Genomic DNA, 25,408 nt, shown 5'->3' with positions numbered 1-25,408 from the left:
AGATTAATTCCAGACCCAAGATGGGAAATAATATATTTCTAATTCAAATATAATTGAGGGGTTTGTTTCCTTACCTTCTTGATTTTATATTTGTATCCTTTAATATAAAACCCTTATTTTAAAATATATGAATGAAACTGACTTGGTTTATCCTGCTGCATAAACATAAACACATATTGTCAGTTACCTGTTACCACAATTACATCACGTAACAAAGCACCCCAAAACTCAGTGGTTTCAACCAGGGTTGGCAGTCTATGAAATGAGGGCTCAGTTAGACCACATCAATGTAGTTTACCTGTCACCTGTGGCTGCTTTCATTGGTTGTTGGTCTGAGTAGTTGTGATGGAGAAACAGACTGTATGACCCCCCCAAAACTGAAAGTGTTTCTGTCTACCCTGTATAGAAATCCAGGCACAGCCTAGCTGAGTTCTGTGGCTCAAGGTCCCTCCTCAGGCCGTGATCCAGGTGTGCAAACCTCTCCAGGCTGGACGGGGACAGGGCTTCCCTTCCTCTGTGACCATAAGCCAGTGGCTGCCCTCCGTCCCCTGCCCCATGGGCCTCTCTATAGAGCCGAACATAGCAGCGGGTGTCATCAGAGTGAGGGCTTCAGGAGAGAGAGATTTTTTTTTTTAATTGAAATAGGTTTTATCCTATGCATTTGCCAAACCAGAAGGTGGCCAGATAAATGTTTTAGGCAAAGACATATGTTAGAGCCAAGTGATGTGTACTCCAGATACATGTTTTGTAGAAGTCAAACTAGCAACACATTGCTCTCCATTGTGATTTAGGCTTGCACCCTTGCTCGGAGGAATGCAGATGTCTTCCTGAAATACCTGCACAGGAACAGTGTGAACATGCCAGGAATGGTGACGCACATCAAAGCTCCTGAGCAGCAAGTGAAAAGTGAGTAGAGCTGGGACTTCCCAGGGGCGGCCCGGTGCATCCCTGGCGAGAGACGGAGGGAGCTTGCACGATGTATTCTGAACTCTCAATCTCAGTTTCATTTCAAATGTGCATTTCATGTTAATGAAGTCCTTACTAATAACCTTAGTTTAATAATAAAATATTAAATATATAGGCTAATATTATATTGAATAGTTTGATAGTTTATTGAACAAGCTAAAGAGTATAAACAGGGAGAAAATGCAGATTCGGGATGATATTTACTGCCACTGGCTATTTTGTTAAAGTAAGTGAAAAATATTATAAATAGGAGGGAAAGAGAAAACCAGAGTTACCTATAGGCAAAGTATTTTAAAAGCTCAAGTCGAGAATTACATTCCAATTTTATCACTATAAAGTATTATCAATTTTGTATACCTAAGGCATAGTTAATAAAAACAAAAATAATAGTATATAGTTTATATCATTTGAGTATAAAAACCTATAAAACCATATTTGTGTGTGTGTGTGTGTGTATATATGTAAGTGCATAGAAAAAGGTCTGGGAAAATGTGTACTAAACTGTAATAGGATGATGTGGTAAGGAAAACGGATAAAGAAACTAAGGCACAAATCAAATAACTACTTTGACCAGGGTTACACAGCCTAAGTTGAGTTTTATAGGGAAAAAGTTGTGATAATCAGTTAACAAATGATTCATCCATCTCATACATTTCAAAACAATATGATTGACAAAGACTTTCTACCTTATATTCTGTCAGCGCATCTGATTCACCTGTTAGCTGTCAAAAAATAATTTTGTTAACACTACTGTAATTCTCTATCAGTGAAACATATTTATTGATTGTTGAGTTTTTTCTTCTAATGTATAACTCACAAAAGTAATTATTTTTCTACATGAATAAGTCTGATCATTGGTTTACTTGGCTCATGTCCTATAAAAGTAATTTCCTTTCTCCCATCTCTCAATATTGTTTCTATTTGTTGGTTGTGTCCTGTCATTTCTGATCGAAGATGTTGTGGTCCTTTCTAGGTTGTGCTAGTTTGACACACGTTTGTGTGTGAGAGGGAGACTGTGTTTCATTTATTCCCTCATTAGATCTTCATTGTGCCTTTGCTGTTGTATATCCTAATGGTGGATGCTATGAAGAATTAAAATAAAAGTGTTCTCTTTCCCTCAGAGCCTACTTGGGAGTGAAAGGTTTATTTTTGCTCGAGTCGGTGCACTAAGTTCCTATAAGAGTAATGGTGGCAGAAAAGACAGTATTACCCTAAGGCACAGGCAAGGAAGAGTCTCAGACCACATAGTCAGAGGACCAGGAGCTTGAGGAAGCCCCAAATCCAAGAGGGCACTTAGCACTGTTTGCTGCGCACTTGCCCAAAATTAGAAATGGCTCAGGCAGAGACCGTGGAAAAGAGAGACTAGAAAAAAACCCATTGGCTTGTATTCATTTTCATGTGCGATTTTTTCGTGTAAGTGATAGCTTAATTTTTTTAGCAGACTTCAGATTTCAAAGTTTTAATTTATTTCACTAAACTAGTTTACCTCTTCAGTGGAGTGAAAATGACAGCGTGACCACTGGTCCCTGGGTGATAGTTGGCAATGTCTGAAGAATTTTTGATTGCCATCAAAAATGATGACACCGTATTGTCACCATAAGAATATGGTGGTATTTGGTGTGATAATGGTAGAGATGGAGAAAAGTCAATAAATTGGGGGTTCATTTTGGAGGTAGTATTGAGAGAGTCTGTTGTTAGGCTGGACATAAATGCTTCTCTTCCATTCTTACTTATCACTAAGTACAGCCTGCTAGGAACTCAGTAAGTATTTGTGGAAAACTTCCTATTTTAGTGGTTTTTAGCTTGTTTCATAAACTTGTAGAGCAAAACAGACTTAGTGTCAAAAAGTCAAAAAGTGTTCAAATGTATATAAGTTACCTAATTCCTTAGCTGCTGGGAACCACTGTCAAGACTTTTGTGCAACCTGTCTGTGAATATAAATGTAAATATGTCGAGAAATATAAACATATATTCCACTCACCTGTCCCACTTTTTAAATGGTTACAAAAATGGAACTATATACCTTGCAATTTGCATCTTTCACTTAGTAATGTATCTTAGTCATCTTTCTGTATCAGAGTTTAAAGATCTGCTCTTCTTTTTAATACCCAGTATAGCATTTCTGAAATTCATTTGACCTCTCCCTCAATTATGGGTCATACATTGCTGCCCATTTTCCACTGTTATAACCAGTGCTTCAGTGTTCAAATATCTTAGTACAAACAGTTTTGAATACTTGAGTGAGGACTGTTCATCTGAAAGATAAATTCCCGGTTAAAAGGTATGCATGCTCATTTTCAGTATCATTCCCTGGGGTCATACTCAGTTTTTCTCCCTCTGTAAGAGAGGATCATGATGACCTGTTCCCCTTACTCTATTACCCATCGGCCAGGAAAGCAGTGAGAGATGTTCTCATTGTTTGAGGTTAAGTGTGTTCCTGTATATTTAGTTGACTGTATTTTTTAAATTGTGAGCTTCATATTTATAGGCTTTGCTCATTCTTCTAAAGGGTTGTTCAGCATTTTTCTGTTGACTACTAAGTAAATTAGGTCTGTGTCTTATACGTTCCCAATTCTTGAAAAATTTTTTTGTGCACTAGTTTCTGTTTGGTTATAACATTTTAAATGTTTGTGTAGTAAGGGTGTTTTTTTGTTGTTTTTTTGGGTTTTTTTTTTTTACCTTTATAGCTTCATGCTTCTCTACTTCCCCGTTTCATGTCCTTTCCTCTCCTAAGGGGTTATGGTTTTGTGTTTCAGGTTTTTTTTTTTTTAATCCACCTTTGTTGATTATTACTCCACCATTTTGATACAACCTTTAATCTGTGTAAAATTCCATCTACAGAATGTTTTCATAGGCTTGAAAAAAATGTTATTTTTTCAAACCTTAAGTTTCCAGTGGTCTCTTTATTATAAGATGATAAATGGAAAGAATGAGAGCAGTTCTGGTTGACATGCTCACGGAGAGACAGGAAAGCAGCGCGCTTCTTTATTTATTGTTGTTCTGTCTTGCCATGCATTTGCATAAAAGTCTAAATAAAAATGAATGGAATTTTGCGGGTGTTTTAATTGATTGCAAGCACCAGCATACATCATTTTCTTTTTTCCTTCAGATATCTTGAATGAGCTCTTCCAACGGGAGAACAGGGTATTGCATTATTGGACCATGAGGAAGAGACGACTGGACCAGTGTCAGCAGTATGTGGTCTTTGAGAGGAGTGCCAAGCAGGTCAGTGCACACCTAGTGCCCAGCCCCCCGCAAGTCCCCGTGCTCACACCTCCCTCTACAGAGAGGCTGGGCTTGACATTTCTGCCATCTTGAAAACCACTTTCTAATGACAAACGGTGTTGCCTTTTAGTTAGGTCTGTTATAAAAAGAAAACCCCACAGCCCGGTTAAAGCATGACAGTCAGTGATTTTGACCCTCAACAAGTGTGCTTTCCCCTACTGCCTTTACCTCATCTCAAAGACAGCAAAGTACAAGTAGTAATGATGAGGATTATTTAAAAATCATTGGGGAATCTTGGTTTTGTACTTATGTAAATACAATGGATTTTTTTTTAATATTGCTGTATTTATATTTTCAAGACAGTTTTTATTTTTCCAGTAAATCAAACCAAAATTAAGTAAGAAACGTGACAGAATTTTGTTTGTTTTGTTTGTTTGTTTGTTTGTTTGTTTTTGGTTTTAGTTTTTTTGAAAGTTTTGCTCTTGTTGCCGAGGCTGGAGTCTAATGGCACAGTCTCGGCTCACTGCAACCTCTGCTTCCTGAGTTCAAGTGATTTTCGTGCCTCAGCCTCCCAGGCAGCTGAAATTACAGGTGCCCACCACCATGCCTGGGTAATTTTTGTATTTTTAGTGGAAGATGGGGATTCACCATGTTAGCCAGGCTGGTCTTGAACTCCTGACCTCAGGTGATCTGCCTGCCTCAGCCTCCCAAAGTGCTGGGATTATAGGCATGAGCCACCATGCCTGGCCCAGAATTTCTAATAATTTACTATAGTCAAAAATGTTGATGTATCAATGGGGTACATTTGGAGTATCGCCTTCTTAAATCATTTTGGGATAAAGTGCTTCTGCCTGTATCATCAGTCATGGAGAGAAGATAATTTTAGTGTAAATCTGACCCCATCTGAAACATTGGGATTTCTTTCACTTCTGTTTGGCCTTAATGGTAGCTTAAGAATCCATAACTTTCATCCAGAATTTGGGGCGTCTGGAGGGAAGCGCAGAAGAGAAGGTGCATTCCCCCAGCACGTGTGTGCAGCCAGGCCCTGGTCTGGGTGTCTTAGAGTCACCAGAGGCCCTACTGTGACATCAGTTGGTGTTGACCCACATCCTGACCATGGCTCTGACCCGTCTTCTGAATCCAGCTTGCAACCTAATATGCAGCTGATCCAGAGCAGGCATTGGATACATGCTTTTTTGCTCAAGAAAAATTAACTTTCTCAGCAGAGGTTTCCCACTTAAGGAACAGTTTTTGTTCCATTTTGGAAAATGTAAGTCTCGAAGGATGCGGCCCATGCTCAGAACGGCTGAGTTCCCAGAGTTGGATGAACCAGGTTCCTAGGCCAGGGGTCTGGCGCCCCACCTTGGCCCTTCTCTCCTCCCTCCACTCTCCAGGTATAGCCAGTTCAACAGCCAGGTGGCATGCAGTCCCATTTGGTAAATTATACTTGTCTCAACATTTTATTAAAGACAGTTCAACCACATTCAAGATCATTGGAGGTCTGGTTGGATTTCTAATTAGAGATGGTTTTATGTTCTTTTCTTACATATCCATATTATCTCTCCATTGAAAGACAAGGAATCCTTCAGCTACAGAGAAGCAAAATTGCACATAATTCTCTCAGCAGAGAAAGATAATGGAATGTATTATTGCATTTTCCTAAAGTCCACTTATTCACCAAAAATAAAATCCTGAAGTGCGTGCTGTGGCAGGTGTTGCCCGCTCTGCCCTCCAGCCCTTTCGCCTCTGTTCACTGTCACAGCATGCAGCGAATACCCAGTGCTTCTGCAGACTGTCCTCTAGAGCTCTCGCTGATCTTGCCATGGCACAGGCCCCTCCCATGTGCTGGCTGTCCGCCCCTGGCCTTGCTGCTGTCCTTCCTGTCTCCCGCTCTGGCCATTGCCTTTCTCAGGGCTTATTTGCAGCTTGTTCTCGTCTCTTTCCTCTTCTGTCTCTTTCTGTGTGCTGTCTCCCAGCCCAGGCTTCCATTTCTGGTCTCCAGATTCATAAATCCCAGTTACGTTCTTGATGTCGCTCCACAGCGACTTTACCAGAAGCAGAACTACACTTGCAGTTCCCTGTCCCTGTGTCCCTCTTGTCTTACTTGTTGTTAGGAACGACTAGGTGTGGCATTCTCAGTTCCCTCTTCCCCGTGCCCCGCATCCCCCTTCGCCCCTCGCTCCTGTACAAGGTCCAGGAGGTGCAGACCTCCAGCTGTCTCAGCTCCATCCTCCTTCCCACTGCCACCCTGGCCTGTCCCCTTGCCCCTCTTGCTCCAGGGCACTCCCCAGGGCAGCTGCTTCCTCCTCTCTGCACTCTAGTCCCTTCTTGAGAAAGGCTTGTAGTAGTGGTTTCTTTCATTGTACTTTTATTGTACCTTTAGGTTCATGGTTACAAGAAACTCAACCTTTTGTGTGTGTGTGTGTGTGTGTGGGAGTGTAAATTAGTTCAACCACTGTGGAAAACAGTGTGGTGATTCCTCAAAGATCTAGAACCAAAAATACCATTTGACCAAGCAATCCCATTACTGGGTATATACCCAAAGGATTATAAATCATTCTGCTAGAAAGACACATGCGCACATATGTTTATTGCAGCGCTATTCACAATAGCAAAGACTTGGAACCAGTCCACATGCCCATCAGTGATAGACTGGATAAAGAAAATGTGGCACATAAACACCATGGAATAACTAAGAAACTCAAACTTTTTATTGTTGCCATGTAAGTGACACAGTTATAACCATCTGGAATATCCTTTTTAAAACTTTTGTAATTGTGATCCAGACTTGAGTTTTATTTCAGAAAATCGTCTCTCTGGGAGGGAATGCTTCTCAGTGCTGTCAGGCTTGGTTTGCCATTTGACCTTTAAATGAGGTGCTCGGGGATTTGGGCTTCTGTCAGGAATGTTTAGCCCTCTGACTCTGTTCATTCCTTCCTGCTCCAGGCTTTGGAATGGATCCACGACAATGGCGAGTTCTACCTTTCCACGCACACCTCCACGGGCTCCAGTATACAGCACACCCAGGAGCTCCTGAAAGAGCACGAGGAGTTCCAGATAACGGCAAAGGTGGGTTCAGAGTGGACTGTGTGTCGTGGCCTCTGAGTCGAAAGTGAGTCTTTCTCAAAAATGTCACTGGAGAAATGGGCTGAGCCCAGTGGGCTGTTCCACATTAACTTGGGGGATGCTTCCTCTTGCGGCTCACGTCTGTCACTCTGTGTCCTCAACCTCCTCCCTTCATCTGTGTCCTTTGTCCCTCTGATTTCTGTGAATACCGCCATCTCTCTCCTTTTCTTCTTTATTCTTCTCATTCCCTTCTGCATTTTATTCCCCCTCCTGTTTTCTTTTCTAAGGTGTTCTCTGAGCACTTGCTATTTTTGTTAAACACTATTTGGTGTCAAGCTGGCCTTTATTCTCGGGGTGTTTTCTTTCCTACACCTGGGGAAAAATTATGAAATCGAATTATCTTTATGGCATATGCCGTATATATGAGTAAATATGGCTTTTGAGGAAAAATATAAGAATCTGCATATTGACCTGAATGTTGTCCTAATCAAGGCTTATACCTGCAGAGGCTGAGTCCTTTCGAGAGCTCACAACAGTTTTGAGACTCCTGTAGAGTTAGCATCACAACCTGTGGGGTTTTGGTTTTCAGAGCCTTTGAGTATACATCCTTTGTGTTATGTTCTGAAGTGCCTCTATGGTTGATGACAGATTCAAGTTTTTAGAAAAGCTGACAATTATTTCAAATGTAAGAGTGGGAAATAAATAAGCTGGATTATATTTTGGGTTAAAAAGAAGGGTTTCTATAAAGTAGCAAGATGGGTTATCTCCTGTGGCCCCTACCCTGGCTTTGAAAACATGACAGGAATTTCTCAGTCACTTAGCGAGAGGACAGCTACTTTGTATTATGTTTACTTGTCCATGTTTATGTTTTCTGTTACCACTGCTGACTCCTGCTCTTCTTTGTCACCCTCTGCTCCTGGCCTCCAAAGCTCTCCTTTCCCTCGGCCCTGAGGTGCTGGGCTCTGGGAATACACGGCCCCTATCCTGGAGGCTTGCACAGGCAAACAGGGCTGCAGAGATACCAGGCATGGGGGGCGCAGCAAGAACACCCGGCCCAGGGTGGGGGTGTGGTGAGCACTGGGGGAGAGCAGGGCACAGGACCACCTGACAGTAGCTGCCCCCAGAGGCACAGCAAACACTAAGGAGGGCCAGCCCACCCTCCCCTGCAGGTAAGGATCGTGGCTTTTCATCCTCCAGATACACACCTGGCTGGACAGTTTTCATTTTTTGTTAATATTTAGATATTAAATAAGTTATGTGCATTATATGGTCTGTATTTAGGGTGTGTGTGTGTTAGACATGGGATCTTGCTCTGTTGCCCAGGCTGGTGTGCAGTGGCACCATAATGGCTCAGTGCATCCTCAGACTCCTGAGCTCAAGGGAGCCTGAGGTGTGAGGATCACTTGAGGTCAGGAGTTTGAGACCAGTCTGGGCAAGATGGCAAGACCCTGTCTCTACAAAAGGATTTTTTTTTAATTATCTGGGCATGGTGGTGTGTGTGCCTGTAGTCCCGAACTATGTTTGCTTATTTGAATATCATTTGATTTTAAAGATATTAAGAAAATGGCTAACATCACATACGACACTCAGAGCTAGATTTAAGATTTGCCGTCTTTCACCACCACCCCACTCTGCAGGCCGTTATGTACAGCCAGACAGCCTGCTCACTGCCCTGCCCCGGGGGCTGTGCATGGGGAATGTGATGTGCACATGCCTGTCTGGAATTGAGTAACATGGCAGCCTGTTCCACTAATAAAGTGTGTATGAAAGAATTTTTCCATTGTTCCTAAATATTGCTTTTCCTCGAGTTTTGTGTGTAGTTATTGAAACATTGGGCAATGAGAGGCTTATTTTTATTCTTGTATTTTATAAGAAATATCTAAAATTGTGAGTGATATATGACCTTTCTGATTCCCAGATATGTAGAACTGTTTATTTTGTCGGGTTTAATGAATTGGGTATACTAGGAGGAGCTGGTAGGTTTTGAAACGAACACCCCTCACCTTTCCTTTTCTTAGCAGTCTTTTCCTTTGGTTTCTGACTTTCTTTTAATCAGAAAACACCTGCTTTGGTGTTTGGAGATGTCCTTTTGATTTTTCATGATGAGCTGAGGCTCTCTCACTTGCCTTCTGTCACCTGATCTTAGAATCTTCTAAAAAACTGTTTTTCTTTTGCTCTGTAGAGAATTCTTCACTCTGAAAGGACAGTCACTCAGTGCACTTGTGGCAATGTTATAACACTTTTAGTGTTAATGGGAATGAAGCTTGAAGGCTAAACAAGAGTCTCCCATCACCGTCTCACTGAGACTCGGTTCGGTCCCTTTGCAGGTCTCAGTGCAGTCATTTCTCCATGCGTCATACAGGCACCACCTGCATCCAGGTTGTGGGTGTTTATTTAAGAGAGATTTCTGTCCTCCCTCCAAACGTAGTGACATAGGCTGTCTAGGAGTGAGGCCTGAGGATAAGCATTTGAAGAGCTCACCACGTGATTTTTGCACACCCTGAGGTCCAGAAGCCACTGCCTTACTGAGCTGTTCAGGACACCACAGCCTTCTTCCCACAAGGTTTTCCTGCAGCTTTAATCACCGGTGTCCCCAATGCCAAATTCCTTACTTTGTTAGAAAGTGTCTAACACCATTGAATTTCTGACTAAGAACATGATGAGCAAAGCTCTCTTGAGCTTGTGGACTTAAGACTTCAATTTGCTTCTATTTTTCTCCAGTTCCTTGATTATGCCTACAGATGAGGTTGTTCAGTTAAAATATTTATGTGCCTTTTAAGCACTGTAACAATTGCTAAAGATAACAAATAGAATAAGAATGAAAATCCTTATAATATCTCACTTTAAAAGATGTAAGAATTTTTTTAATTGATGTTTTTCAAGGCAAATGGCTTTGGAAAAAAATTAAGTTGAATTTATATCTCACCTTGATACCGTGATACATACCAGAAAAAGATTTAAATATCAGCAATGGTAACCTAAGAGTACCAGAAGAAATAACAGGATTTTTTTTATATCCTCATATGGAGAAATTTGTCTAAATGACACAAAATCCAAACCTGTGAAAGAAAAAACTAATAACTTCACCTACACAAAAAATGTAAAACTTTCCACAGGGCAGTCCACCATAAGGAACATCTAAAGATAAAAATCAAATAGAGAAGATATATAGGCAGCTCATATCATAAAGGACTGATTTCCCAGTAGGAAAGAACTTTTAGATATCAGTAAGAAAAAAAGACCAAGAAAATGGACTAAAGATATTAAACATGTGTCATAGAAAAGGAATAAATGGCTTTCACCATGAGGTTATCAACTTTACTTAATATAAGAAAGGCGTAAATCAAAACTACACTGAGTAGTTCCCCCAGTGCATTAGCAGAGACCAAAAAGTTGGACCCCTTGCCGCATGGATGAGGCTCCTTTGCTGGGGGAACACTCAGAGGCCCCTAGCAGCATCTTACTGCCTGCTCGAACTGCACTTCCTGTCTGCTCCCACCGCACTTCCTGTCTGCTCCCACTGCACTTCCTGTCTGCTCCCACTGCACTTCCTGTCGCCCCAGCAGCACTTAGGCACATGTCTAACCAACAGTCATGCAGCTGATTGATTTCTTGCGTTATTGCCTTGGTAGATGGAATTTGGAAACGACATGGAGACCTATTGGCAGAGACACATTAACTTACGTCCATATAGTTCACATCCATATAGTGAAATATTACACAGCTCTAAACACAGGCGAGGACTTTAGTTCTGATCAGGAAGGACAACTAAGATTTGCTCAGTAGAAAATACTAATGCAGAGCAGTGTTTGTTGTATGCAAGTTTTTATGTAAAAAATGTGAGGGAGAAAAATACGTACATGTGTGCACTTGCTTGTACATGCACATAAAATGTCTCTGAAGTGGTAGCAAGAAGCTGGTATTTGAACTGGTGACAGGGAAGATGGAATGAGAAGAGTTTTTATTTTGTATCTTTTTTACCTTTGGAATTTTGAATCCTGTGAATGTATTTTAAAAATACCAATGCAGGTAAAAATATACTGAGATATTTTTAAAGCTCATAGGTTAGCAGATTTACAGTACTTAGTTTTTATCACACATTTCAGTTGCTCAACAATTTTTTTTTTTACTTTTGGCAAGCTGCATTATCTTTTTTTATCTTCACTTCTATGTTCCCATCACTTAAAACACTAAATAGCTTTCTTAATTCCTTAAAGATGGACTTACAGGTAGCTTACAATGCCCTCCACAGATCTCTTACAGCAACATAAGAGATGTTAGTAAGCAAAACAAGCAAATATTTCTGGCCTGTGAAGGTGACGTTCTCACAGGAGAAGGACAATGGCCGGGCATGGTGGCTCACGCCTGTAATCCCAGCACTTTGGGAGGCTGAAGCAGGTGGCTCATGAAGCCAGGAGTTCAAGACCAGCCTGGCCAAGATGGTGAAACCTTGTCTCTACTAAAAATACACACAAAGAAAAAATTAGCCAAAAAATTAGCCAGGCTTGGTGGCAGGTGCCTGTAATTCCAGCTACTCAGGAGGCTGAGGCAGGGAATTGCTTCAGCCTGGAGGCAGAGGTTGCAGTGAGCTGAGATCACGCCACTGCACTCTAGCCTGGGCAACACAGCGTGAGTCCGTCTCAAAAAAAAAAAAAAAATCACTTGCACCCTCTGTCAGAAGGCCGTGCATGCTATGGGAAAAACCAGAGCAGAAGAATAGGCAGGGAGGCAAGCTGCAGTGTAAGGGGTCCAGGGAGGGCCCATTGAGAGAGTGGCCTTTATTTGAGCAGAGACATGAAGGAGCCATAAGGATATCTGAGGGAGTGGCATTCCAGGCAGAAGCACCAGTGCAGAGGCCCCAAGGAGGGTGCTGGCCGGGAGGATGACTTGGTGAGCCACAGCTGGGGGATGGGGGTGGGGGTTGCTGTTGGGTGGCTGGCAGCTGGCTGGGGTGTTGGGGTTATTTTTGTAGAATCTGGAGGATCTTGACAGGTGACTTCACAGGTTACCCAGTGATTTATGTCTTAGAACTTTGATTTTGATTTTACAAGCTAAGTTCATTTATCTTGGTCTTTAACTCTGACCTTCTTCCTTTTGGAGATTTTTAAATAAAGTCTGTTTCCTGAATATGCGTTAAAAAGATTTTCTAGTTAAAGCTTAACTGAGAAAAGAGGTTTCATAGAAGAGTAAGTCACTTAACCTGAAAACACCAGGGAAATGGCAAAGGAAGCCTAATTGTAATAACCATGGAAATGAATGTGAAGAGAGAGAGCTGTTGAGAAGTTAGAGTTGAGTCATGTTGCTGAATGGTACATATAACTTGTTTTATGGTTGTCCTTATCTCTGTGGAAAATAATAAATTATGGTTAACTTAATAAAAAATCTTTTCTATGTACATATGAAATGATGTTAGAGTGAGCTCTTAAACAGGGTAACAAAATTTACAATACCTCTATGTAGATAATTTCCTGACTAGTGAATTTTCTTCTACATTTCATAAGAGTTAAAAAAACAATCAACATGATGCAGAGGTGCTTCATGAGGAATTTTGTGGAGTGCCTGCTGTGGGGACAGCCTTGGCCACACATTCTTCAGGAAGACCAAAAAGTCAGGTAGATGGCTGCTTGCCCTGAGCGAGCTGTGGGGCCAGTTGGGCACGAAGAATAAACATGCAGGGAGCGAGGCGCTGTCTTTGCTCAGCGGCTTTGGGGAGAGGAACAGCATCGTGAAGACGGTGTTCTTCGAGTACATTCCTTCACACATTCATGCTACGTGTTTTCACTAAGTACCTCCCAGAACAAGACATTGTTGAAAAATCGTCTAAATTTCTTCTTTGAGGTCATAAAAATGCCATTCATTGTGGAAGAGCTGAGGAAAGAAAGCTGCCACCAGCAGTTCTCCTGTACAGAGCTCTGAGTTGGAGGCAAGTCGCCACTATGTTTCAGGTTTCTGGCAGGCGGGTTCATTTGCCTCACAATACTTTCCTGTTGTTTTTTGCAGCAAACCAAAGAGAGAGTGAAGCTATTGATACAGCTGGCTGATGGCTTTTGTGAAAAAGGGCATGCCCATGCGGCAGAGATAAAAAAATGTGTTACTGCTGTGGATAAGAGGTACAGAGATTTCTCTCTGCGGATGGAGAAGTACAGGACCTCTTTGGAGAAAGCCCTAGGGATTTCTTCAGATTCCAACAAATCGGTAAATGGCCTTGTGCAAGCTGAATAAATCGTGATCTTCTTCCTAACGCCCTCTTTGCTGATTTAATTAACTGAGTTCATTGACTCTCTTATTCCACAGAGTAAAAGTCTCCAGCTAGATATCATTCCAGCCAGTATCCCTGGCTCAGAGGTGAAGCTTCGAGATGCTGCTCATGAACTTAATGAAGAGAAGCGGAAATCTGCCCGAAGGAAAGAGTAAGCCAATCTTTCAGAATCTACCAGGATTCATTGAAAAAGTGAAGAGAATGTCATTTGGACACACTTGCTTCTGTGTGTGCTTTGAAGTCACATGGCACCCAGGCTTTTTGTGGCTCTGAGTGGGCTTAGTTATGTCAGCAGAGTCTTCACTGGGCTTAGTTATGATGTCAGCACAGACTTCACGGGGCTCACTGACCTCTTATCACCTGGCTCAGAAACAGCATCTAGTTTTTATCCCTGTGACTTTGTTTCATGTGGAGTTGACAAATTGTCATTAATAGATAGTGATACCAATGAAAGGAAATTAATAGTTTTTATCACATCTGAAACAAATTTAGGTGTTTAAAAGTTGCCAGGTAGTAAATTCTATATTAATAAAAAAAAAAAAGAGTACACTAATCCATTGGTTCTTAATTGGCAATTTTGTCCCCTGGGGACACTGACAACGTGAGGGGACATTTTGGTTGTCTCAGTAGGGAGTGGGAGGGAGTGCTGTTGGCATGTAGTGGGAAGCCGCTGAGCACTCTGCAGTGCAGAGGACAGCCCACAGCAGAGTTACCTGTCCCCAAATGTCCATAGTGTCAGGTTGAGAAACCCTGATCTGGCAGTATACCTCAATAAAATGTTTGCAGAAATCCTTTTTCCCCCCTTTGAATTAGTGGTTGGATACTGTTGTTCTGTCTATTGATGCTTTACCTCTCCAAAATAATCACCCTAATACTAACACTTTTAGACTTTCTCTGGTATTTCATAAATCCATAAAAGTAGATAGTGAAATAAGCTGCACTCCTCTCTTCTTCTCTTTAAGATTCATAATGGCTGAGCTCATTCAAACTGAAAAGGCTTATGTAAGAGACCTTCGGGAATGTATGGATGTAAGTAAGTTTTTTGTTTTTGTTTTTTTTAGCTTATTTATTTAGATTGAGCATAAGCTTGCTATTTTATTCTTACCTCTTGGTGGTCCTTAGAATAATCACAATTTTTTTCCTGTCATTTTTTAAAATTTAAAGTATGCTTAAGCAGCCAGTCTCGTGTTTCTGCACTTCTGTGGAGTTCTAGGTTTGTTTTTCAGTCATTACAGAGATAATACAGCATTAATCCTCCCATTCTGTTTATCACATGATGGCCTGGCTGACATTCTTTTTGTATAGAATTTTACAGCAGCTTCAGAGAAATGTGCCTACTAATTATGACTGGCAACTAATACTCAGTGGTATCAGGAATATTTATTGTGCTTGTAGAGTAGGTTAATTCCAATATTTGAAACTGGAAATAATTTTAGAGTTGAAAAGTTTAGGAACTCTTCTCAAGTATTAACAGCAACTGAGGGCCGTTTTAAGATGGGTTTTTCATTGTTTTGTAAAAGGGTCCAGTCCTCAGTTACACTTTCGCTTATACATTAACTCTCTGTATTTACAGATGTCAGAAACAGCTGTCTCTTGAAAATGTGGTGTTTATTTCTGTCTAATCCCTGTTTCCCTCTCGGCCAGACCTACCTATGGGAAATGACCAGTGGCGTGGAAGAGATCCCACCTGGCATTGTCAACAAAGAACTCATCATCTTCGGAAACATGCAGGAAATCTACGAATTTCATAATAAGTGAGTGGCTTTTTCTTTGGGAGCAGTTAACTCTTGAAATTCACATGTGAGGCTGAAGCTTCATCACAAGAAATGAAACGTTCCCATTGAATTCAGCAGATTACAGTGATTTTGTTGCCACTTAAATGAAGCCTATCAGTTTTTCTCCAAAAAGACTGACATTCTAGAAACTCGTTCATTACAGACTTAACTTTATATTTGTACTTACCTTCTACAGAAATAAGATCAGGAAAACTTTGAAAACATTTGTATAGGAAGCTTAACTTCTCTGAAGCCAAGCCATCAGGTGCCCTGTGAGTTATCTCTCAGGGTTGACAGTGCTGTGGGCCTGCTGGCCTGTGCTGTTTAGTCTCTTATAGTAAGAGACAGGGGGAACTGAAGAAGCAACAGAAGTGTGTTCCGACCAAAATAAAATGCACTTTCCACTTTCCATTGGCCACAGGAGGTCATGATTCTGTTTTGTTTTTTTTTTTTTTTTTTTTTTTGAGACGGAGTTTCGCTCTTGTTACCCAGGCTGGAGTACAATGGCACGATCTCGGCTCACCGCAACCTCCGCCTCCTGGGTTCAGGCAATTCTCCTGCCTCAGCCTCCTGAGTAGCTGGGATTACAGGCACGCACCACCATGCCCAGCTAATTTTTTGTATTTTTAGTAGAGACGGGGTTTCACCGTGTTGACCAGGATGGTCTCGATCTCTTGACCTCGTGATCCACCCGCCTCAGCCTCCCAAAGTGCTGGGATTACAGGCGTGAGCCACCGCGCCCGGCCTCTGTTTTGATATTTTTAAAGCAGCAGCAGCAGAAGCTCCTTTAGGTGGCCTGTGGTGAGATGAAGCTGGGGTCAGCAAGAGCGCAGTCCCCTCACTCCCCAGCAGGAGGCAGAAAAGACCAAACAGGTTTTCAGCCAAATATTACATCTCTAAAGTATATCCTCAGTGAATTCACTAGCACTTTCCCAGAAATAAATTGGTTAGAAAGTGTTTGAAGGCTAAACTGGTTAGCTGTTTGAAAGTCACGATAACTTTCCCTAGTTAAGAGATACATGTTTTGTTAATTCTTTAGGGGGCACAGATTTATCCGTTTCTGGCACATCTCACTAGTAAAATGTTTTAAAACACCTTCATAATATATTACTTTTATTCTCTGCAGCATATTCCTAAAGGAGCTGGAAAAATATGAACAGTTGCCAGAGGATGTCGGACATTGTTTTGTTACTTGGGTAATGAAACCTCAACCATTTGTTCTCTTGCAATTATTGGGTGGCATTGAAGGAAGTTAGGAGGGATGTTCTTCATCTCCTTTAAGTCACCGTCTTCTGCTAATATCCATGCATGCAGAGAAATAGACTTTACCTCAAAGAATTGCATATTCCAACTAACTGTTATTGTGGAGTGAGTTTTTTTTTGGCGCTGGTGATGGTTTGAAATAGAGTATTTAGTGTGCCAGGCCTCTGCTTGACCCTGGGGCATTGCTGATAGATGAGTTCCCAGTCCTTCTGGGGGATCAACCATTCTAGAAGGGAGGTAGATAGGTGAACCTGGAATCATGCTGTCCAGAGCCCACAGCCAGGTCTGCACACACCGCTGTGGGAAGAGAGGACAGGTCCTCAGACCAGCGTGCCGGGGTTGGGGAGGCTGCTGTAGCTGCTTGCTGTCAGAACCGTGTGTTTCTTATTTCAGTAGCTTTCTTTTCAAAATAGGGCATCTTTAACTTGAGAACTTTAGGCTTAAATTTCTGTTATCCACACAGCTTCTTTTCTATATAAAAGTTTATCATATGTTGACTTGTTATGGTTTAAATGAGTTTTTTTGTTTTTTTTTTTGTTTTTCTGTTTTTTTTTGGCTTATAGGCAGACAAGTTTCAGATGTATGTCACATACTGCAAAAATAAGCCTGATTCTACTCAGCTGATTTTGGAACATGCAGGGTCCTATTTTGATGTAAGTAACAGATTCCTAAAGAGACCATAATTTTCCAAGTTTTGTACATAAAATGCAGTATTACTCATAATTTTCACCTAATTGATAGTACAATGTTTTCATTTTTACCTGTCATGTTTATATTGGGCTATTCTTACATTGTCTTCTGCTTTTAAAAGATACTATACAAATACTGGAAGTATCTCAGAAACTCAGATTGTAATATATACACGTATGTTTGTGTGTATGTGTTACTTATATATTATATATATATATATTTATATAATATATAATTTATATTTATAATGTCATTGAATACAATCTGTATTCAATCATTTATAATATCATTACTATTTATAGTCAATAAACTTTTTCACGTGTAATATTGTACACAGAAGATATAAACTATTAAGCTTCTTTTCTCCTTAGTAAAACAAAAATAAATCTGAATCTTTTTAGTTGTTTTTCCTATTTTAATTCCATGATGTTACGTATTTTCAAAAGTGACCTACCACTAAAGTTTTACAAATAGTGCCATAACAACTAGGATAATTAGAAGGTTAATTCATTATGTTCTCATTGGAGTAAACGCAGATACAGGTCATCTGTGTTTTGAAAGCTATCGGAGTGGATTATTCAGCACAAAAGGGATGGAGCTTTAGAATGTGATACACAGAGTGCTTTCTAGGTTTCCAGAACTTGGTCAAATATGTGCCAATACATTTTGATTGAAGGTTAAGGTGCTATTGAGTAGTGTGCATAGTTTGGTGCATGCGGTTGTGAGGATGGAGGACTTGTTTTCTGTCTTTACACTTGTGCATGAACAGGTGGAATAATCAGCTCTTACCTGAAAGTCTGGGGAAGTTGAATAAACTTTTCCGTTTCTGCTTTGAGACAAAGCCCTATCTGTAGATGACCCTATTTTAATTGTCATTCTCTTGACCATTACATTACACATCACTGCCTTTGTAAATAGGAAGCCTTCTCCCAGGCCAAAGTGTCCTTTTCTTTTTAATATTTCACATGATTCTAGGTCTTTGCCATCAGATGAAATTCAGCACCTGTATATGGAGTTAGAAGTATTTTAGTATTAAGTATTTCACTTAAAGAGTGAGACCACATAGCACAACATTATTTAATGTTTGGAATCAAAGCCATTTTAGAAACCCCTATGCCCTAAAACATGTCTTGAAGAATAAGAGAAATCATGCCTGTCGGAGAGATTTCACAAGTTACATGTTTTCAGTATTCATTGTACAGTTGGTTTATTTTTGTAGAGGCTTTCTGCTACAACTTCCTCTGTTCTCCAGGATGACAACCTTTGATTATGCTTCTTTCCAGTATCAAGTGTTATTGAACATCTGTATGGTGCTCATTTAACTCTAAGCTTTATCCTTGGTGCTAGCATAAAGTGGTGAGTAGCACAGACAGGGCACCTGTCTTCACAGCAAGGAATACAACCAGCCTGCAGGTCATTGCATTTAAAGGACATAATTACAAAATGCAAAGTACAAATCATGGCATTAAATGTGCCACTGAATAGTATGTAGATCCTCCAGCTCCAGAGTGCCCCTTTCTGTCTCCAGAAGTAACATTTTAGAAACAAAGAAGTTTGTGTTAATATTCTAAGAGTCTTTTAGGAAGAGGAAACTTTATTATTTCAGCATGATTAAACAGTTGTTAGGTACAGTATTTGGAAAAGTAATATGTCTTATAGCCATGTTTTAATCTTGGCTTGTTTCTTGCTTTGTTTTGTTTTAATACAGGAGATACAGCAACGACATGGATTAGCCAATTCCATTTCTTCCTACCTTATTAAACCGGTTCAACGAATAACAAAGTATCAGCTCCTTTTAAAAGTATGTATAATGCATCTTCAGCCTGTGAAATGTTATGAATTATGTATTATTTTGACATTTACTGTATATTTATATAATTACCCTGATTTTTTTTTGAAACACCTAGTCAATTAATTTTACTTTTTAATTGATTAGTATTTATTGCCCTGCCTAATTTCTCATTGAAGGAATTAAATGAGAGTATATGTCATGATTATGCGTCTGAACTGCACTGACTGACCCTAATCACTACGTAAAATGAGAAATCGTCGGTTCTTGATATTTTAGTACCTGTAGTTCCCAGTTGTGGCTTGCTAACTGCAGGCCAGCCATGGTACACTTTGGTATACTTTGCATATGTTGACCTCCCAACAAAGCTAGTCTGCAGGGGGGGAAACTAGCCTCAGAGGGCAAGGACTGTGCCCAGAATCATCACTCACACCCATTAATAAGCTCAGCTGAAGCCACGGAGAACCCACGTCCAGGCGGCTTCCTCTGTCTTGTTGCTCGTCACTGATGTCACACCCCTCACGGCACACCCTATTCATACAGATCACAAGTATTGGAGTCAGCCTGACCTCTGCTTTTTGTTGGTTGTGAATTATTATAATTAAAATCACATTAAGGAAAACAATATGATTAGTCTTGACAATAGAAAGGTAAACAAACTTACATTTTATGACAACTCTTAGAACAAATTCTATTATATATCATCAGTACATGTTTTCTTGACTACATCAAAATTATTGGCAGCTTCTGTCTGGTGACGTTCAGCATACCATTTTCCCGGCTGATGCATTTTGTTAAGCATTTAAATATAGAAACCATTCATCCCAGTAATGGTATTCTGTGAATCCCACTATGTTCCACGTGCAGTCCTAGGCCCAACAATCGGAAGTTATTATGTAATTTGTCTAGATACGAAAGAAATTTAGAAGGTGGAATTACAAATGCCCGAAACTCTTCTTTACCCTTTTTGTTAGAAAAATCTAGAAACAGTAGTAAGTGGCTACATTGTTTTGTGAAAGTGATACTATTATGGGATTTTTCTATTGGAAAATCTCTCCTGTACTTTCATATCAAAATTCCATTAAGTGTTTTTGTGACCATCACTGCAGAAATATATAGTTGCTATGAATGTGAAATAAGTCAGGAGGCTAATTTGTTCATATGCAAATTTGTCCTTTGCTTTCTAATTCTGCAAAGGCAGTTTACCTTTTAGTGTCCTTACGATGTAAGGATTTTGTTTGCAGCATGTAGTTGTACTAAACTGGTGCTTACATTTGTAAACCTTACCTTACTCTGCCCAGAGGTTCTCCAGGAGAACAGTAATAAGCTACCTTAAGCTCCCCAAAAGGAAGGTTTTCTGCCCGTTATCAGTAATTAGGCCCAGTACACTGCATTTATGAAGCAGTGTTTGCCATGCTGCTTAGAATCAGAGGCGAACACCATCGGTCATGAGGGAAGGTGCCCATCCAACAGCTGAGTTCCTCTCAGGCAGCCACTGGGAGGCCAGTGCTGGCTGCAGTGTCATGCCTCTCTTTTGTTGACTACCAAAACATAAAACACTGCTGTTGCTATTACTGCCTGATAATAGTTATGAGTACACCAGTAAGAAAGTATCTTGGAGCCCACCAAGAGGTGAACTTATTGTTCCTGCTGTCATTCATTTAATAACAGGCGTTTCTCTAAATAGCTCTGAAATGTAATCACACACATGGGGCTCCCCAGAGAGGTGTAATTCAACTATTAGAGCTTTTCTAAACATCCTACGCAAGAAGGAAATGTGTTTGACTGTAAGTACTTATGCAGCATTACTGTTTCTGCTGTGAGGCTTGGCTGGTCCAGTTTAGATGGGGCGTTGCGTTAATGGCCCCAGGGTTCGGAGTCACACGCTGGGATTGCGTGGGAAACGCACAGTTGGACCTGGCATGGCCATCAGCTGCAGTAGCTGATCATGTGTTACATAATTAAATATTTCTGTTTATCTTTTTTTTTTTTTTTTGAGACAGAGTTTTCCTCTGTCCCCCAGGCTGGAGTACAGTGGCACAATCTTGGCCCACTGCAACCTCCACCTCCCAGGTTCATGTGATTTTCCTCCCCCAATCTTCCAAGTAGCTGAGATTACGGGCACATGCCACCATGCCCAGCTAATTTTTTTTTTTTTTTTTAAGTAGAGATGGGGTTTCATCATGTTGGCCAGGCTGGTCTGGAACTCCTGACCTCATGTGATCCACCTGCCTCAGTTTCCCAAACTGCTGGGATTGCAGGCATGAGCTACCACACCTGGCCTCTGTTTATCATTTTTGAAGCTTGACTATTAACAGGTATATTAATTTCATCTTAAACTATCACTACATCTGGTTTACTCTAATTTGAACAGGACCAACCCTGCCATTCATTGGATAAAGGGGTAGTCATTCATTTCTGTGAGAATATATGCCCAGTTGACCACACTCTGCTTTTATCTTGAAAGCCATGGACTTTCATAGTCTCTGTTTCTGCCAGGGTCTCATTGGGAAAGCATTCTGCAGTCTTTACCTCATGTCTGTTCTTGATCTTTGCAGGAGCTGCTGACGTGCTGTGAGGAGGGAAAGGGGGAGATTAAAGATGGCCTGGAGGTGATGCTCAGCGTGCCAAAGCGAGCCAATGACGCCATGCACCTCAGCATGCTGGAAGGTAACGGGACTTTCCACACCCCAGTGTGCATTTATGCAGTTTCTAATGACACTTTCTAGATGGATTTCCTGAACCCTGAAAATCCCAACTTTGTGTCTCTTATGTTAGTGGCTAAGAGCTTAGGCATTCTTTTTTAAAGAATTGGTATCATTGCTTTTTTAAAGGACCACATAAAATGCTTCTACACTTGTTGAAAGCCATTTCTTGTTCTTTCACTGGAAAAGAGCCTCTCCACAGTCTGGACGCCAACAGCACTTTGTGCTATTTGGACTCCTATAGAGCTTGACACAGGCCACCTGCTCTCCCTGTTAGATGGATGGGTAGGTGGGTGGATGGATGGATCAAACCCCAAGACTCTGAAGTCCTTAAAAGAATGTGTTGCTTCCCCATTTCTGTATCCATTACATCACTTGCTAGAGCCTAGAACATAGTAGGTATCAGATATTTGTGTAGTTGAATTTGGCGTGTAACATGGTAAACAGAAAATTGGATAAATATGTTTCAAAATGATTATAGCAATTGTAGTTTCCATAAATGCCTCTGTTTAAGAAAGCTCTTCCTGAGGTGCAAAGCTTAGTTCTTGCCAGGCTACGCAGAGTAAGTTATAATCCTGCTCCAAATGCTTTTGCTACCCTGTGTCTTTATGGGTAACACCGAACAGTGTATCAGTTAGATCATAGGTGCTGCTGTGGGTAATAAGACCCAAAACTCAGAGGCCAAGCAAAACAGATTGTTCTTTCTCTGACATAAAATGCTGATCTGGTATGGTACCCGTTCGTGATGTCACAAGGACTCAGGCTGTGTTCCAGCTGATTTCTCTCCATTCTAGTTGTTTTCTGGCTGGCTAGGTCCAGGGTGTTTCAAGGCCTCACCAACATTCCATCTAGCAAGAAGTGGAGAAGAAGGTCAGGGAGGGAACTCCAGATGGGCAGGCACTAGCAGTGGTACCCGCTGCTTTGCTCACTTGTCCAGAGCGTAGGTACCCAGTTGCTTTTAACTGTGGTTGGGGCTGGGGAGCAAAGTGCTTATTTTTAGCACTCCTAGTGGGAGCTTCTACTATGAGAGAAAAAGAATAGAGTGGAAGTCAGGAGGTAACCGGCAGCCTCTGCCCCAGGGCTGGCTTTACTAAACCCTGGTGGCTTCATATCCAGGTGATAAAGCAGGCCACTTCCATGAAGAGAGGAGCAGCGGTGAAGTCCAGAGCACAAATGATTCACATGTAGAATGTCACATTCAGAGGAGGAAGGGTGCACTAAGAATGGGTAGCAAGGGACTTCTCCAAGAAGCAGGATCATGGCAGGTCCTTGAAGAAAGGCTTGACCTGAGCAGAATGTCTGGGAAGAGTGCTCTGGGTCAAGGAAGCAGGGAGAATCAGGACCCAGGCTGGAACGTAGGTTGGGGCTTAGAGGAGAGTCGGAACTGTTCCAGAGGAGGAGGTTTATGTGGTGGGATGCTGCTGTAGAGGGCTGAAGAGAAGTAGAGGGTAGAACCAGATCTCAGCTGGTGTGAAGGCCACCAAAGGGATAGAACTCAAACAGTAAAGCCATGAGGAGTCAAACAAAGGAAAATACATGCAAAGTAGTGTGTTAGGAAGAATTATCCTTTGTAGGATGGGTCAGTGATGTGAAGACTCGTGTCAGAATCAGATGGGAAATTCTCATCTGAGGTTTAATTGATGGGCATTTTTTATATGTTGAAAATAGTAATAATGCTTTCTTGTGCGTCATTTTTTTCATTTTCTTTTAAATTGATTTGCCTCCTTTTTTTCATGTTGTAGGGTTTGATGAAAACATTGAGTCTCAGGGAGAACTCATCCTACAGGAATCCTTCCAAGTGTGGGACCCAAAAACCTTAATTCGAAAGGGTCGAGAACGGCATCTCTTCCTTTTTGAAATGTCCTTAGTATTTAGTAAAGAAGTGAAAGATTCCAGTGGGAGAAGCAAGTACCTTTACAAAAGCAAATTGTTTGTAAGTATAGGCTCCAGAATTGTAAGTCTAAAGGTAAAATAGTTGCAGCCTTTTTGTAGGTAGAGAATTGTTCATCATCTTCAGTTTAACCTCCCAGTCTGTCCTGAAATGCTCAAGTCTGAATTGTGGTTGTGTTTTCACCAGTGAAATTCTTTGCCACCCCCAAGTCCACTAGAGGGTGCTCCGAGGTTTATAGACTTAGGAAACTTGCTCGTCTTAAATCCGATATCACATAACTGCAGGATAAGAAAACATATTTCATAAGTGAAATCATTTAACTCCGGTGTGCTTAACTAGCTTTGTAAATAAAATAATCATATATATGACTAAGTTCTCATATCATTATAATTAATTTTTCAACCATAAATGTTAGAGTGTATGGAAACAGCTTTACTGGGTGTCTCACTGTAGACTTACCATGCTAAGGTTTGATGTTTTTTTCATGAAAAATAAATTTATGAAATAAAAATGCATAAGTAAATTTTTGATAGTTTATAACAGTGAAATGTCACAATTAGAGAAAATACATATAAGCCAAAGCACAGTTTGGAAGCTGCACCGCCCCAGCTGTGTGGGGACAGTTGCCCCTGAGTACTTGGCAGACCCGGTGATGGTGATACATTTCAGTTCGTACTTAACCTGTCATTGTGCTTCTTGGTAAGAGAAGCATACCTGGTGCCATTTTGTGACCACTAGCTAGTCTTACCAGCCTCTTTGTGAAAGTACATTTCTGCTCTCTGAAAAGCCCAAGGGCAGCACGGTATCTGGATCTCCTGTACTGCCATCTTCCACAGTGCGCTGTTTCTCAGAGGCTCATTCACGCAGGGTCGCTGGGCAGGGCTGGGCAGAGGGGAGGATTGGGTGGCACTAAGGAAGAGCCATCATCCAGAAAAGAATAGAAAATGCCAAAGGGTGGGTTTCTTTATGGCAGATCTCTTACAAATATTAGTAGATGTTTGCAGTTTGGAGAACTTACACATCATACTTTTTATGGTGTCCATATTTAATGAAACTCCTCAAGTACTAAAATATCTCCAAGTATGGAAATTATCTTAATAATAATCTGGAATTCACAGGTTCCAACTAATGGTTTTCATACCATTTGTTTGGCTTATATCCTGTTTGAGGTTGTCTTTTGGATCACATCTTGCCTGACATCATTTTAGGTCACATTCTGACTGTAAAGAAAAAATGCAGTGTTGCTGGCTAGTAATTTCATTAGCTGGCTTTAATCTGCCTTTAGAGACCAAGCTCGTCTGTTTTAGCAGCCAATAAGTCTTCACTTAATTTATCTTTTAGAAGTTAAGATTCCCTCAGAGGCCACCTCTGGAGCTATGGATGATGAATCACTTCCTTTGCTGGGGTGGAGAATGCACCAGGGGGACCTTGACTGTGGGGGAGGGGCTGAAGCTCTTGACCTTTCTCTGCATGCTCCCATGTTCTGCATGTATTACAGAGGAAGTTTGCCTCTTCACCCTTAAAATTATTGATGAAACACTAAAAGCTAATGCTATCGATAAAGAAATCGGAAAATAACTAAGCTGTTAGAACTTCATTTGCCCTCTGGGAAGCTGTGTCATTAATGCTGAAGAGAATATGGTGGCAGCCCTTTTGCAACCAAGAAAAACTCATTTTTCAGTTTGTTGCTTGTATGATTGCAAATAGTCAACTCTTTCAGGTAGTAGGGTTTTCACATTTTGGTTTTCTTCCCCTGGATTTTTTGCTTGTTGACCTTTT

At 41.0% G+C, this 25,408-nt stretch overlaps 1 protein-coding gene across 5 annotated transcripts in view; it reads left to right on the top strand.

Annotated features, from left to right (window-relative positions):
• TRIO (trio Rho guanine nucleotide exchange factor) overlaps positions 1-25,408 on the top strand; it is a 238,789-nt gene that overhangs the window by 104,480 nt on the left and 108,901 nt on the right. For all 5 annotated transcript variants that reach the window (XM_017524673.2, XM_017524676.2, XM_017524674.2 and 2 more), the window contains 12 exons: positions 792-906; positions 4,076-4,191; positions 7,138-7,260; positions 13,258-13,452; positions 13,552-13,667; positions 14,479-14,545; positions 15,161-15,270; positions 16,418-16,487; positions 17,118-17,207; positions 18,953-19,045; positions 21,592-21,703; positions 23,481-23,671. In XM_017524673.2, the coding sequence (XP_017380162.1) occupies positions 792-906; positions 4,076-4,191; positions 7,138-7,260; positions 13,258-13,452; positions 13,552-13,667; positions 14,479-14,545; positions 15,161-15,270; positions 16,418-16,487; positions 17,118-17,207; positions 18,953-19,045; positions 21,592-21,703; positions 23,481-23,671 (1,398 nt within the window). The remainder of the gene's footprint in view (positions 1-791; positions 907-4,075; positions 4,192-7,137; positions 7,261-13,257; positions 13,453-13,551; positions 13,668-14,478; positions 14,546-15,160; positions 15,271-16,417; positions 16,488-17,117; positions 17,208-18,952; positions 19,046-21,591; positions 21,704-23,480; positions 23,672-25,408) is intronic.

The sequence above is a fragment of the Cebus imitator genome, unplaced genomic scaffold (genome assembly GCF_001604975.1).
Source record: "Cebus imitator isolate Cc_AM_T3 unplaced genomic scaffold, Cebus_imitator-1.0 Scaffold35, whole genome shotgun sequence".
NCBI classification, from domain to species: Eukaryota; Metazoa; Chordata; class Mammalia; order Primates; family Cebidae; genus Cebus; species Cebus imitator.
This window is presented reverse-complemented; position numbering and strand designations above follow the sequence as displayed.